This window comes from Rhinopithecus bieti, unplaced genomic scaffold (genome assembly GCF_001698545.2).
Source record: "Rhinopithecus bieti isolate Rb0 unplaced genomic scaffold, ASM169854v2 scaffold_27407, whole genome shotgun sequence".
In the NCBI taxonomy this organism is placed as follows: Eukaryota; Metazoa; Chordata; class Mammalia; order Primates; family Cercopithecidae; genus Rhinopithecus; species Rhinopithecus bieti.
Window position 1 is genome coordinate 184,750 of NW_016812112.1, and position 15,590 is coordinate 200,339.

Consider the following 15,590-nt stretch of genomic DNA (forward strand, 5'->3'; position numbering starts at 1 on the left):
AACCACTTAGCACAGTTTGTTATATCCTGCCTGAGGAAATGCTCTTGTGACATTGAACTCTTGACTAATCATAAGCATCTTAGAGTTTCCCAAGCAGATATGACAATTAACCTGAACATGGAAACCTCAGCTACTGGGTTTGCTATGGTGTATTCAACAGTGTTTTCAGCTTTTTTGTGGGGAGGGAGTGAACACGAGGACATTTAGAATTCTGTGTGTGTGTGTGTGTGTGTGTATGTGTGTAGGGGCTTGGCTGTTATAGTTATGGGGGACGTACTGTCATGTGGTACCTAGGGGCTACAGATGCTATACATCCTGCAATCCAAGAGAGAGCCCTGCTTAAGAATTGTCAAGCCCAAATACCCATTGCTTTGGTTGAGAGACACTGGACCACGCAAACCAGTGACAAATGTGCAGATTCATTAGTTACTTTCATAGTGGGTTTATCAAAAGTGTGCACTAGAATTTAACCTTCATTGAAGCAGATTATTGAATCTACTAGTTTATCAAGAATACTCTCATGTATTTTTCCAAACCCTTATTCAGAAAGTCATTGCATTTCTAATTTTATGGTAAATTCTTGAGGCAATTCGTTAATCAAAGGGTCATGTATGAAGACTTTTTTCCTGACATACACTGTTTTCCCTCCCACCAAGATTTTTAATTGTTACTAATATAGGTATAAATTTATTTATTCCCAGTTTTACTAGTTTTATGTTTTCCTGCCCTTTAGAAAATATTATCTTTTGCTGCTATCCTTAACAGATGTGATATATCTGCAGACTGACGTTATAGCTCCTTTCCCCTTTGTTTAACAATACCATACATATTTTGATTTTTCATCATAAGCTGATCCTGCCCCTTCATCATCATTCCTGTTGCTATGCTCTGATTTTCCTCTGTACCTTTTTTTTATTCTAGGAAGAAATGATTCTAAAGAGAATAAATTCTGCCTTCCAGAAGAAAATTTAATATTATACTCAGAAACTGATGAATCTTTTTCATCTTCTTCTAATAGATCAAACATTATGTTATATCTCTTGGGTGATACCTGACACTGTAAACTTATATGCAAGTTGCTGTTTCCTGTCAGCTCATTGCATCCTTAGCATTGCTACTGCGTGTTTCTCTCCCTTCCAAGTTACTCTTGTGCATTGCATTTAATATATGTATTTCTTACTTGTGCTGGGACATTGGTGTAATTTTACTGGCCTCACTGCTTCTAGCAGCACCTTGTATCAACTGTGAATTTGGTTGGAATACTTCTACTCCCTTCTCTTTATTTAAGTACCATATTTAACTTTCACCTTGAGGGCAGTATCTAACACAAAGTATCCACAGATTCTGGTGGAATCCAAGTATACTGATCACTAAGAAGTCAAGAAACCAAGAGTGCCTGTCATCTTTTCCATGGATCCTTAGTATTAGACCAGGAAGATTGGATGACTGAAAAAATTGGCTTGTCCTAAGACACAAGAAAAGACGAATAAAGGTATCCATGACCAAATTTTAGAGCATGAAGCGAATAAATAAGTTAGTAATATAAGTAACTTTCAAAAACAGCAAAAGTCTTTGAGGCAAAATCTATTTTCTTCTTTCTCTAAATCTGGATTGATTGTGTATATTGTCTGTAGTCATGGGGTGCATTCTAAGTCCTTTATTCCATTTCTTTTCATCAAGCCCAAGAAAGCAGTGTGAAGGTTAATAGGTACTGAATAAACCCTGTGATCACTGTAGTACCTTATAATGATGTGTTCCCAAGTTGCCATATCATGGTTCTTTTTCTTTGCAATCCTTCATTTAATTTCCATTCCTCGCCTTGCTGTTAATATTCCTGACTATTTGAATTCATTTTAGAGTGCATGAGATGCTGTATCAAATGTTTTTGCTGAAATCCAAATGTATTACATCTCCCACATTGCATTCATCCACTAATCTTGTAATTCAATAAAAAAAAAAAAAAGCAATCAGATGTGTTTGGCATGATTTGTTCTGTGTAAACCCATGCTGTTTATTGCTCAATGGTGCTTAAATGATAAGTAGTGCTCAACGCAAATTTCCTCATCTAACTTCTCATTTTAGCTCAGAAAAGTCTATAATGTTTTTGTTCATAGATTTCTTTCTGGCATATAGCTAGTTTCTAGGTCCTAAAAACCAGAGAACAGAAAGACTACACTAGCTATATTAGAGAATTTTTTTTTTGCTTTTATATTATTCCTTTCCCAATTATTATTCCTACATTTTCTTATTAGATTTTCATTAAATTTACTATGTGAGTGATTTCTTTATTATTATTTTCATACAACATCTATTTAAGAAAAGTGTTAGTGAAGGTACAAGAAGACTATGAGAATGCAATTTATTTCAAGCATCTCCATTGAGAATAACGGATGATGCCTTGGTTATATTTATACAGTTTCTTTCTCTATATTAGTCATGTAATATAAGAAAGATAGATTTGCAGTTCATCTCTTAATCTCAAATATACTGGTGGTAGTCATTTGATTTTTATGGATCACTTTCATTTGGCCATAATTTAAGAACTTACCACTGCTTGTATTGTGTCTCTCAAAGAAGACATGTTGGAGTCCTAACCCCAGTACCTCAGAATGTGACCTTATTTAGAGATAGGGTCTTTATAGGGGTAAGTTGAAATGAGATCATTTGGGTACGACTGAATTGCAGTATGATTGGTGTCCTTCAAAAAGAGGGAAATTCAGTCAGAAACAGAAATGCGTACAGGGAAGATGAGAGAGACAGAGAGAGGATGTCATCTACAAGTCAAGTAAAGAGGCTTGAAACAGATCCGGCCCTCAGAAGGTACCGTCCCTGCTCACACCTTGATTTTGGAATTCTAGCCTCTAGAATTACAAGGTAATAATTATCTGTTGTTTAAACCACCATCTATGCTACTTTGCTACAGCAGCTCTGGCCATCCAGTGTAGTACCTATCTCTTTTGTTGTTGTTGTTGTTGTTGTTGTTGTTGTTGTTGTTGTTGTTGTTGAGACGAAGTCTCGCTCTGTCCCCCAGGCCGGAGTGCAGTGGCCGGATCTCAGCTCACTGCAAACTCCGCCTCCCGGGTTCCCGCCGTTCTCCTGCCTCAGCCTCCCGAGTAGCTGGGACTACAGGCGCCCGCCACCTCGCCCGGCTAGTTTTTTTTGTATTTTTTTTAGTAGAGACGGGGTTTCACCGTGTTAGCCAGGATAGTCTCGATCTCCTGACCTCGTGATCCGCCCGTCTCAGCCTCCCAAAGTGCTGGGATTACAGGCTTGAGCCACCGCGCCCGGCCTGCAGTACCTATCTTACATGTACATTATTTTGTTATCATCATTATTCTGCTTAGATTACACTCTTCTACAATGTGATAAATATTTCTGGTTCTTACTAATCACTGCTTTTATGCACATGTACCACAGCAAGCTTTAAGATACTTTAGGAATCAAAATATTCTTGAAAAAAAAATGGAAGAAAAAAGGGTATTATATATTCAACAGTTTTCCACTTCTAAATTTGGATGATATTATTTTTAGTGACTTTGAGAAAGACTTGACACCCAGGAGTTAATTCTACTTCTTTTTAAGTTGTCAATTACTTGGGGGAAATACCTGTCATCCGTTGGGCAAGGGCTTAATGAAACGGTAAGATAAGATTCCACATCTTTTTATAGGCACGGGGTGGGGACACAAATCAAGAGAAAATTTTTGGTTTCTCTCTTTTGGGTTCTGAATCTTGTGAGAAGTAATGCAAGAATGGAAAGATAGTTGGTGATCACTGATTTCAGCAACGGTAACTTAAATAGACCTATGATTTTTCTCCTGCTGGAAGAATCAATAGGAATAATCAATAAAAAAGAGTTTTTAAAGCAAAATTCTCTATTATTCCATCAGTTTTGCCATCTATTCGCATCCTTCTGCTATGCTCCTTTTCTACTTAAACAGGCATGGCCACGCTACATTCATTTTCATGAAGATATATCTAAAAGTTGTAAACCTTAAAATCTACCCAGTTCAGCCTCATGCAAACTCAGATGCACATGTCCTTAATTCCTATAAATTTCCACAATTGGTTGACTGATAAAATAGAAGATGAAAGCTATTATGGGTCACCATAGATATATAAGGGGAAAAAAGGTTAATTTTACCAGATATAGAAAAGTTTTCCTGTTTGGGATATTTGTTCTGGAAGGATGTTGTGATAATTTAATCATAAAATTTCTCCTGCAAGGCAACTCATGAAGAGCATTTCAACCAGGTTATCCGATCTAGGGTGCAGGTAAAGAGTCCATTTATTTTCTAAACTTTAAGAGTAAGAGTGGGCATTGTTAGCAATATGCTGAGAAAATAGATGTAAACTCCTGAGATAAACTGTTGTACATAGGCAGTACCAAGTTAGGAGCTTCCTTTTACAAAATAGTCACTGCAGTGGACAGGTAGATCAAGGATTGGAATCCCTCAGTGTCGGAAAGATCCTGTGACTCACTTCTGGTGCCCTTCCTGAGCATCGATGGTGGTGGGGTTGGGGCAGGGGGCCAGTTGTTAGGGGTGCTCCACAGCATCCACCAAATAGGGCCTCTTGGCTTTGAAAACCTGCTAACCAGTTACTAATTGTTGCTTGGAACCAGCAAACACTCACTAATACAATGACCCTTTTAGAAAACAGTGAGGACTCCTAGTATGTACGTGTGCACAACAAGTGGGCAGTTGATAAATGCTTTTAATCAAGGCGCTCATGATCAAGGCAGTCCACAAGTTAATGAGTCAGTGATCTGCCCTGCCTTGATTTTAACTTAAGTTTTCAATATCCTACTGCGTTTTATGCCATATAGACCTACCTTAGTGATTAATTATTTTATTTGATAGCAACTGGTATGATTGAACTTAAACTCTCATAAATTTGAGTAAAAGTATCCAGGCTTTTCACTGCCATCAGCAATCTTAAAGCTAGTTATTTACTGTACTCCTTTTATATAGGGTTTAAACCACATTGTTGAGCACTAAATGAGATATGACATCATATATCATCGAAGTGTGTGTTAGATCTACGTGGGTTAGTCTCAGTTTGAGGACAGGGATCACTTTTTTATAACTCTATTATATCTTCCATGGAATCCACCTATGAATTGGGATCCAGAAAATACACAGTCCACTGATGCTATAGTGGTGTTTAAAACTGATTAGGAAGATATTCCTATTTGGGGATTCTGAAGGATTGAGTAAACGGATTTCCCAACATAGAACAAAGTGAAATGAATAATCCAGAGTATGTTCTAATACGCGTGAATTAATACCCATTCAATGAATGAATCAGTGTACAGCTTTTCTCCTTTAGGACCTAAATTATCCAAATATTTATTTTCATATTTCTCCTTGTTTTGGTTTTAGAAATACTGCCTCGGTCTTTCTACAGACTCACAAATTCTTGTGAAAATAAGTGAACAGTAAATGCAGGGGAAGAAGTCTTTTTTCACTTGATTCTGTTTCATAATTTTCCTGATACTGCATTTCAGAGGTGAACATGTGAAATAATTTGAATGGCAATTTTATGAGTTACATTTGTAATATTTACTATTTATACCTGAAAAACAAGCTCTTCATAATGCCAACAAGTCAGAAACAATGAACACACTTGGAATGCATCTCATTAGGGGTTGGTATCACAGGTGTCCCTTGGTATATGCTAGAGATTGGTTCCAGGACCTCCACATGTACTCAGATCTGGGCATTCAAGTCTGAAAAGTTACAGAAAAATATTCAGTTTCTGTTTTAATTTAGCAGAATTATCTCATTAGCCTATTTTTATCTCATTAGCCTAATTTTACTTTAGTTAAATACTGTTGTTAGATCTAGCATGTTTCGGTTTTGGAATTTTTTTTCCTAAACAAAGTTATCTGAAATTATTATAGTCCTAAAGAGTTTAATAATAATCTATAGTTGCAATATGTTTGTGTCTTTATGATACATTAATCAAATATATTAATTCAAACCAAAGAAACATGAATTCAAAATATCAGTTTGTTGTTTGATGTGATTTGTTTTAAGGGGCTGCTTGTAAATATAAAAATAAAATACTGAATGATTTCAAAATATTTAACATGCTACTTAAACTTTTTTTCTTGCAATGGCAATTGGAACTATGTAAAATAGTGTTTTACACAACACTATTTATATACAATGTTCATTTTTTTTCCTTAATAAAGCTATTAGAACAGGCACAGTGGCTGACACCTGTAATCCCAGCACTTTGGGAGGCCAAGGTGGGTGGATCACGAGGTCAGGAGTTCAAGAGCAGCCTGGCCAAGATAGTGAAACCGTCTCTTCTAAAAAATTAGCCGGGCATGGTGGGGGGCGCCTGTAATCCCAGCTACTTGGGAGGCTGAGGCAGAGAATTGCTTGAGTCCAGGAGGTGGAGGCTGCACTGAGCCGAGATCTCGCTACTGCACTCCAGCCTGGATGACACAGCAAGACTCTGTCTCAAAATAAAATAAATAAATAAATAAAAATAAATAAATAAACAAAGCTAATTAAAGCTACTAGTATAAAATTTCAATTGGTCAACCTAATTAGTAAATAAAGTTTAGCAATTAATTAAAATTATTAGAAAAAGCATAAATTTGCCGTATTTAAATTACTAATTTGTAATATAGCAAAAAAGTAGTTCTTTGACCATTTTTATTTTTATTTATTTTTAGTTAATTTTTTTCTTTTTTTTTTTGAGATAGAGTTTCACTCTTGTTGCTCAGGCTGGTGCAATCTTGGGCTCTCAGCTGATCGCAGTGGTGTGACTTGGCTCTCAGCAACTCCATCTCTCAGGTTCAAGTGGTACTCCTGCCTCAGCCTCCCGAGTAGGCTGAGATTACAGGGTGGCCTGCCACCATGCCAGCTGATCTTTTGTATTTTTAGTAGAGATGGGTTTGCACCCATGTTGGCCAGGCCCTGGTCTCGAACTCATGACCTCAGGCAATCCACCTGCCCCAGCCGCTCCAAAGTGGGCGTGGGATTGAGCAGGCATGAGCCACTGTGGATTGGCCCTAAAAAGAAATTTTTTTAGATGGATCTTGCTGTCAACTTAGGCTGGAGTAGCAGTGGTGCAATCTTCAGCTCAATGCAACTCTGACTCCCAGGTTCATGCAATGTCTCGCTACCTCAGCCTCCTGAGTAGATGAGAGTACACAGCGCTTACCCACCACACCAGGCTAAATTTTTGTATTTTTAGTAAAGAGAGCAGGGTTTTGGCCATTTTGGGCAACGTGTCTCTAATCTCCTGACATCAGGTGATTCATCTGCTAGCCTCCCAAATTGCTGGATTACAAGCGTGAGCCCATGTACCCTGGTCTCCTCGACTATTTTTAATAATACTTTATCGAATACAAGAAGTCTAAACACTTTAGAAATAGATAAAGGTGATGATTACCACAATGTGTGAATGTAATTAATGGCCACTTGAACTGTATACTAATATAAAACAGTTAAAAGTGATTAGTATTTCATATACATTTTACCCACATTTTTTTTAAAGTATAAAAAATATTTGTTTAAAGAATGTAACTGTTTGGCAAATAATTTAGAATAAGAGAAAAATATGTTCTGTGGTCATCTGAAAGTAGATAGTAGTTTTGCAGTTTAAAAAGTAATCGGCTCAGGCATGGTGGCCTCACACTGGGCGGTGTTGCTGCGGATTGGGGGGACGGGGGGGGACTGTAACTCAACACTTTGGGAGGTCAAGTCGGAGGATTACTTGAAGTCCAGGAGTTCAAGACCAAGCTGGGCAACATAAGAACATGGGAGACCGCCATCTTTATAAACAAAACAAAAACTAGAAACAAAAAATGACCCCAAAAAATTGTGAGACCTCACCTCTGTAACAAATACCAGGACATTAGCTGGGAATAGCGGTGCACACCTATGGTCCCAGCTACATGGGTCGGCTGAGGTGGGAGGATCACTTGAGCGCTTGGGAGGAGGTCAAGGCTGCAGCTGAGCCGTGTTCGCATGAAACTCTAGCCCTGGTGGTGGAGCCGAGATGCTGTCTCACAGAAAAAAATAAAAAAAATTAAAAAAAGTTTTTAAACATGTCACATGTGTAATCTTAAATTTTTTCTCCCCACCAACCTTGCCAATTAAATTCCCACCATTAAAGGTTCTATAAGTACAAGATAGTTTTAATGTTACCTAAATGTGTAAGCAAGAATGGCATAATCCCCTTTGCAGAAATATATCATTTAAACAATTAATATTTTTCATAGCATTAATTTAGTCTCTAGTCTTTCTTTTCTTTTCTTTTCCTTTTTTTTTTGAGACAGAGTCTCACCCCTGTCACCGCCAGGCCTGGAGTGCAGTGGCACCATCTGCAGCTCAACTGAAAGCTCTGCTCGTCCAGGTTCACGGCCCATTCTCCTGCTCAAGCCTCCTGAGTAAGCGGGACTACGGTGGCCCGCCAAAATATGTCCAGCTTAATTTTTTGTATTTTTAGTAGGATGGGATCTCACCGTGTTGAGCCCCAAGAAGGTCTTGATCTCGCCTGACGCTCGTTGATCTGCCTGCCTCGCCTCCGCCACAAGTGGCTGGGATTACAGGGTGAGGCACAGTGCCCCGCCTCTTAGTCTTACTTCGTATTTTTAAAAACATTTTTTGGGCTTTTTCTGAATCAATTTGATTTGAATCATTCCATGCTTTAAAAAGTTCTTCTGAACAATTCTATTACTTTGCAGAAGTCCTGTCTAATTAGTGTATTATGGGGATAGGTATTACATTTCTGAGTTTGTTTTTTCTGGTTTCTTCATTAAGCTGTCATCTCTCAAATAGAAAGAAAATAAAGAGGTACCTTCAATCAAGTTTGGTTTCTAAAATGCCTTAAAGACACTTAAAACAACTCAGTTTATTGTTGTTGTTGTTTACATAGTGCTGGATTTCTTTTTAGATTTTTCTACAGGACTATTGCAAAAATGATAGAAAAAAAATTAACAAACATGTTTCAGCAGCAATTGCTTATTATTATAGAATATTTTTGTCATTAGAAAAATAATCAAGAAAGTAGCTTAGGTCCAAGTTCCACAAAAAAAGATAGAGTCATGATTTGCCTGTGACTGACGACACTCTGACACAAAGACATTCTGGTTTTGCCATTGACTTCAGTTTCTCATCAAGAAGGCAAAACAAGCAATTTGGAGGCAAGTAACATAAGCACATATGCTATGCTGCCTGGCACGTGGGAAGTCACTGAAATATGTTAGTTATTCCCTTCCCCAAACATTTCTCCATGATATATTGTATGATGGATTTTATGTGAAACAAGGTATTTAAAGATATTAGAACATAGAACTGAAAAAGGATTTATCAGGTGTCCTGGATCTAAAATTGAATCTAAAAAGAGAATAATTGATATGGAAAAGTGTGCAAAGACACTTACTTGAGTGCCATGGAGTTGCCATAGTCATAAACTATTAAAAACGACAAGATGATTAGAAAAGGCATCAAAATTTTAGATGACATTTATCAGTTTTGAGATGTGCTACCTTTCAGAGTTGATCAGCGACAGTCCAATATTGTCAGTTTTCTGGGTTTTTATTTAGATTTAAATTTTGAGCCATATTTAATTTGCTATAATCACGAAATTTTCATAGCATGTTTTCAAACCATAAGTACTAAATTTTAATACAACCAAATGAATGTAAAAATGTTCATCCCCATAGAAGGCATAAATATAATTTTAGAATGAAAGTAAATAAGACTATTGAGTCTATTATGCAAAAAAGGCCCTACCTGACATATGACATCCAATAAATAATAGGCTACAGTAATATACACTTTAATTGGAAAAGTCTAAAATCATTAATATTTCTGTAAAGATATCCAACTAAAAGTCTAATCAAATTCGTCCTCTAAACTATTCTATTCCACAAACTGTTTTTTTTTTTAAGTATGTGCAAGTGAGTCTCATGTATTAAAAAAAGAAGTCCTAAAAGTACTAGTTGAGCTCTGAATAAACTGGGTGAAATTTTCTACTATCATGTCCAACTATTACCATCTTTTGAAAGTTGGTTTTGCAATTCTTAGTAGAATTGCTTAATACATACATTTGCCTTCTTTATATTTTTTCCACCATCACTTTTACCCAATTTGTATTTTTTTTGTAACTCTATTTCCTCTCTTCTCCATACCAAAAAGCAACTGGAAAACAGCTTACTCACTTCTTATTTTTAAATTTTAGGTTTTGTTTTCTAAGATTCCAAGTAATAAACATCCAAATGACCTTCTCCTCTGTAATGTTTTCTCATTATAAGCTCTGAAAAGGTTGCATGATAGACAAAGTGGCTCATTTTAGAAATCCCTATGATCTGGCAAAATTCTGTAACTTCTGGCAATATATTTCTTTCCTGGTTATGTAAAGACAAGTTGACTAATTTTTACAATTGTTCTTTTGAATAATGGACATATTTTACACATTGTTCTTACCTAATAAGTAATAATCAACTAGCAAATGATAAGATCACATAGTAACTCATATTACTATTAGTAACTCACCAAAAGAAATGTATTAAAAAATAAAATCTGGATTAGACCACTGATTTCACTCTTGTTACTGTTATTATCATACCTTCTGTTTTTCTCTCTCATGACAGTATTTTCCTGGGGGCTGGGGAAGGATTTGAATAATCTGAAAGCTTGATGTGATTACCAGACATTTTAGTGGAATAGATGAACTTTAATATAGCAAACTTTCCAAATTATTTATGCAGAATAAGGAGAAAATATCTCAGTGGTAAATAAAAATGAACTCTGGTACTTTCAAATCCTAGCTCCCTCAGCAGAACTCTATTGTTCCTGAGTAAATGAATTAGAATTTTTGCTACACAGTCTTCCTCCATGTGGTGTTCTGAATAACAGCCCTGCCCTCACCCCTTATATCCATGTCCTAATCCCTGGGACCTGTGAATAATTATCTAGCCAAAGGGACTTGGCACACATGATTAAGTTAAGGATTTTGAGATGGGGAGATTGTCCTGGGTTATCTGAGCATCCCCTAAATGCAATCACAAGTGTCCTTATAAGAGGCAGGAAGGAAATTTGAGTATAGCAGAAGAGTATGTGACCATGGAAGCAGAGATTGAAGTGATGTAGCCAGGAGCCAAGGAATGCCAGCAGACTTTAGAAGTGAAAGCTGGAAGAATCTCCCTTGGAGCCTCCGGAAGGAACCAGACCCAAGGACATCTTGGTTTTACTCTCTTAAGGCTTCGTTTGAACTTCTCCCTCCAGAACTATAAGATAAATTTGTGTAAATGACTGAAGTTTTGGTGATTGGTTACAGCATCTACAGGAAACTAAACCTCCAAGATCCTTCTGTGATTTGAGAAAAATGTTCTGCACTGTCAGCCCTGTGGATTTTATTTTGAAGCATTTTCATGGACTTAAGAAAATTATTTTCCTTAGTTATTTGAGATATAAAAGTGTTTGTTGCAATTAATCTATTGGGTATTAGCAGGTCATCATCAAGAGACAGCAAACAGCAGTGAAGATAAAAGCTGAGAGAAGACATTACATCATTAATGAATGATTTCTATGTTTGAGTAGCCAATTCAAAGAGAAATTCAAAACACAAGAATCTTGCAGAAATCAGCTGCCAGATTTATTAATCTACCTGAAAATAAAACATAAAACACAACCAAAAGTGGAATAAAACAGAACTTAAAAAATTTTAGATACATTTTCCAAAAGAGTTTATAATGTAATATTTTCAACCCTTCTGTATTGGAAATACACTTAATGTTGGTCAATTATGTATTTAGTTCAGTGAGTCACTACCTTAAATAGCAAAACATATAGTTTGTCCTTAAATATTATATACTTAATACCATTTCTGCCACTGATCTCGTGATAACGCATGGCCCAATTCTTCCTCACTGACTGACTAAAACTAGACTATTAAAAAGAAGAAAAAGGAGCAAAGGGAAAAGGAAAAAAACAAAAGAACAAAAATGAATCTTCAATACAGTTTTCATTCAGAATATATTTTAAAGACTCACTTACATTTTCTCCTTCAATTTCACCAAATCTCAATTATATATCTCAATTCTCTTTCCAATAAAACTTTCACTGAATATTTTAACATCTGTTTTTATTCTAAGTGCTGTAGATGGCCACATAAGCATAGTGGGAGGAAAAGGTTCTGATTTTTAAGGCATAGTTTTCTTTTTTAGGCCCATAATGGGCCAAAATAATACATGATGTATATGAACAACAATCACTGAAATCGCAGGTTACATACGTATTTTGAAATTGGAGTATTTTTTTGTAGGATTAAATGTGAAGAGTAGCAATTTTGGTGTTTGGGTTGCTCGATAACTGCTCCATTTAGAGAAATGAGCTGTGATCTGTGTCGTTTTGGAAAATGGAGAGCTGGGGGGATCATCTTTAAACAATCTTTTCCATGCTCATCATGAAATGCTTTTATAAAAGGTTTTTTTTTCCTTTTTGTTTAAAATTTTTTTTTTTTTTTTTTTTTTTTGCATTTTGCTATAGACTCTTTAAAAAAAGTTGTTCTTCTGGGATATTATTGATAGATGGAACAAAATTCATGTCCCTTGCTTGAATATTTTAGCAAGCTATTCAGAGATCCTATATCTCCATTGACTCATGTTTTTTTCAAGGTGAATGAAACAACATACCCTGCTTTCAGTATTTTCTCCAAATGCAAAATAAAAACAAAACAAAAAACTTTGAAACTTTAAATCTTTAAATCTTCTTTCAAACAATCCAATCACATTTACAGAAGTGTCCAAAAAGAGATGATGGATACTATCAGTGCCAGCACTATGTCATACAGCAACTTCCTCATATTCTTTGACAGTTTGTAAATAATTTTCCATATCACCAAAAGTTACAAAAGGTTCCACAGTTTCCCTTAGCAAGCTGAAGCTTACTTTTCATTTGTCAATGTGCATAAAAGCTGCTTATAGCATAGCATGGCATAGGCTATTTTTTAAGCAATAAATGGTTTGAGTCATCTATTTTGTCCTGAAATGCTATCTGTAGTTAACTGCACTGCTCATAAATGGTCATAGTAAATTCAGCATGAAAGAGAATATTACAGAAAAGACAGCAGCAGAAGCATTAGCATTATCTAATATTTATATATGTTATCAACATAACACAGCAGTAAAAGGTTTAAATGCATATCAATGGGTACCATGTCTAAAAATTACTATAGTATCTATTTAGTGTATTGGATATTTTTCTTAAAGAGTGCTTGCTGTGAATAGAACAGCATAATATGTGATTTAGTACAGTTAATTCTTATTGATTAAATAATGTATTTATGTACTGAAGAAAGTGAAAAGGAGACAGATTTTTTTGCTTCATTTTGATTCCAGATTTAACATTTAAATGAAGGTTCCAAAGGACCATGACATGTCATTATTTAACTGAAATGGGCTTCAAAATATTTAAGACAGTATGATTTGTATCTAAACAGCAAGGTGGCACCAGATACACATAATGCTACTGGCCTATGACTCAGTTTGGAGCCAGAGTCCAAAATTGTGCCCCTCATTTACAGTCATGGTGATTATTCAAATTCAGAGAGAATTACCCATTTTGTGGTTATCCTCTGCAAGTCATATATAAAGCAAAACAAAACAACAAACAGCAAATGCAATTGCTAAATACCTTTTTACAAGAGGTGCAAAAAACAGTCATTTCTAACAATTAAACTGCCATTTACAGTAGATTGGGGTTTTTTTGTACACCTGCAGAGACTCATAAATGATAGGGGAAAATGCCCAAGGCAAATAGTCTCCAAGTGGATATTTACACAACGTGAAATTAACTGTACCATAGACACCCAGAGAAAATAAACATTATCTTATGTTGTTATGAAATCAAATAGACATGATATAGTTTCATCATACTCAAAACTTGTAGGACCCCATCCCAAGCCTAAGTAAAAAGTAATCCCCAAATCCCTCTCCCCATTCACCCATTAGCTTCCTGTTACACAGAATAAATGTTTAGATTACTCCCACCCACCCTCAAATAAAGTGCACAGTCCATGGCAGACCATAGAATAATGCAACAGGAAAAGCCCCTTTTTGTGTATTATTATTTAAAAATAAAATACAAACAACAGAAATAAAACAAAGATTCTGCGATTCTCTGTATCTTGCAGAAAAAAGGAAAAGCGCAAAAACGCCCTGCTTGACTGTCACTTGTGTTAATACACGTAGCCTTCGTTGTAGGGATGGGGGTTGCAGCAGCCCCCTTCCGGCATGTAGGCCATGCTCTCATCAAAGTGAGAGAGAGGCACTGTGTCCTCCTCGTTGATGTGACGTTCCATGTCTGTCTTCAGCAGTGGGCGCTGGTTATCTGGAAAGGCCATGGAGAAAAGGGCTTCTGGATCACACACAAATTTGTAGACATATCTCTCTCCAGCCACCTGATGATAACATGGAAGAGAAAAACCCATCCTCACCATCGCCAGATGGGGAAGGACAGGGAAGGAAAAAAACAAAAACGTGGTTTAATATACCAGAAAGGATGCGTAACTCGGGCCCCAAAAAAGCAAACAACTAATAGCAAATACACATACAAAAAAAAAAAAAAGTCTCTACTTTGTGGAATAAACTATGGTTCAGTCAAGGGAAATGCAAAATGTTGACCTTGAATAATAATAGTTAATTCCAGATATAGCTAGGAAGCACAGAAATTTGCTTGTTTTAATATAGAGGTAAACTTATATTGTTGTTTTGAAAAAAGTCATTATTTTATGCAGGCATTTCATATTGAAAGTTTTTTTCTGCATTTTGAAAGGGAGTATCTACAAATCTGTACTTTTAAGGTATAATCTCCCTTTTAATATTACATATCTGAAATGGTACAGAAACTAGGTTCAAAATTTAAAAGAAAAATGTGCTTTATTCCCAGTAAGACTAGAGTAGTAATTCACTGATTTACAGAGTAAACTGATTCTTTACTTTTTTTCTTTTGGCACTATGTGTTTTCACAAAGGAAAAAAAAAAAGAAAAGAAAAGAAAAGAAAAGAAAGAAAGAAAAGGAAGGAAGGATACATAGCCTCATTTAAATGAAAGATGGATCAAAAGGACAGTATCCTGGGTACATCACTTTTAAAAATGAAGGCAAGATGCATTAGACAGAGTTAAGGATGTGTGTAAAGTGTCAAATTGAAGTAAGAGGTGTAAAAAAGTGAAAGGAATTTAAAATACACAATGCCTAGGGAGGAAATGAGAAAAAAAATGTGACAACTGCCTGGAATAAAGAAGTAACATAATTTACAGAGTATGACATACCCCAAACTTAAATTCTGAAGAGTAATGCTTTCCTAGAAAATTATAAACAACTGAGTGAGATGAATACGCCTCTTGTTAATAGACAATGCTGAGATGCTCTCAAAACCCAGGGCGAGTGGGTGGATGAATACAGTTCTTTGTATTATCTTTGATAGTCACTTTGTATGGGTGTGTAGAGGTATGACATTTTAGAAAGCTGAAGGTGACACGATACCTCCATGTCCCTGTATATCAACAAAGGCATATGCTAGTTGATTTTTGATGTGGGGCAACAGTGTGTTCCTGGGTTAT

The 15,590-nt window shown here is 36.0% G+C and overlaps 1 protein-coding gene across 6 annotated transcripts in view; it reads right to left on the reverse strand.

The window, feature by feature from the left end:
- Positions 1-11,601: 11,601 nt before the first annotated feature.
- Positions 11,602-15,590, reverse strand: part of ETV1 (ETS variant transcription factor 1) — a 100,271-nt gene continuing 96,282 nt past the window's right edge. For all 6 annotated transcript variants that reach the window (XM_017895559.1, XM_017895560.1, XM_017895562.1 and 3 more), the window contains one exon: positions 11,602-14,428. In XM_017895559.1, coding sequence (XP_017751048.1) covers positions 14,207-14,428 — 222 coding nt within the window. In that variant the 3' untranslated portion in view covers positions 11,602-14,206. The remainder of the gene's footprint in view (positions 14,429-15,590) is intronic.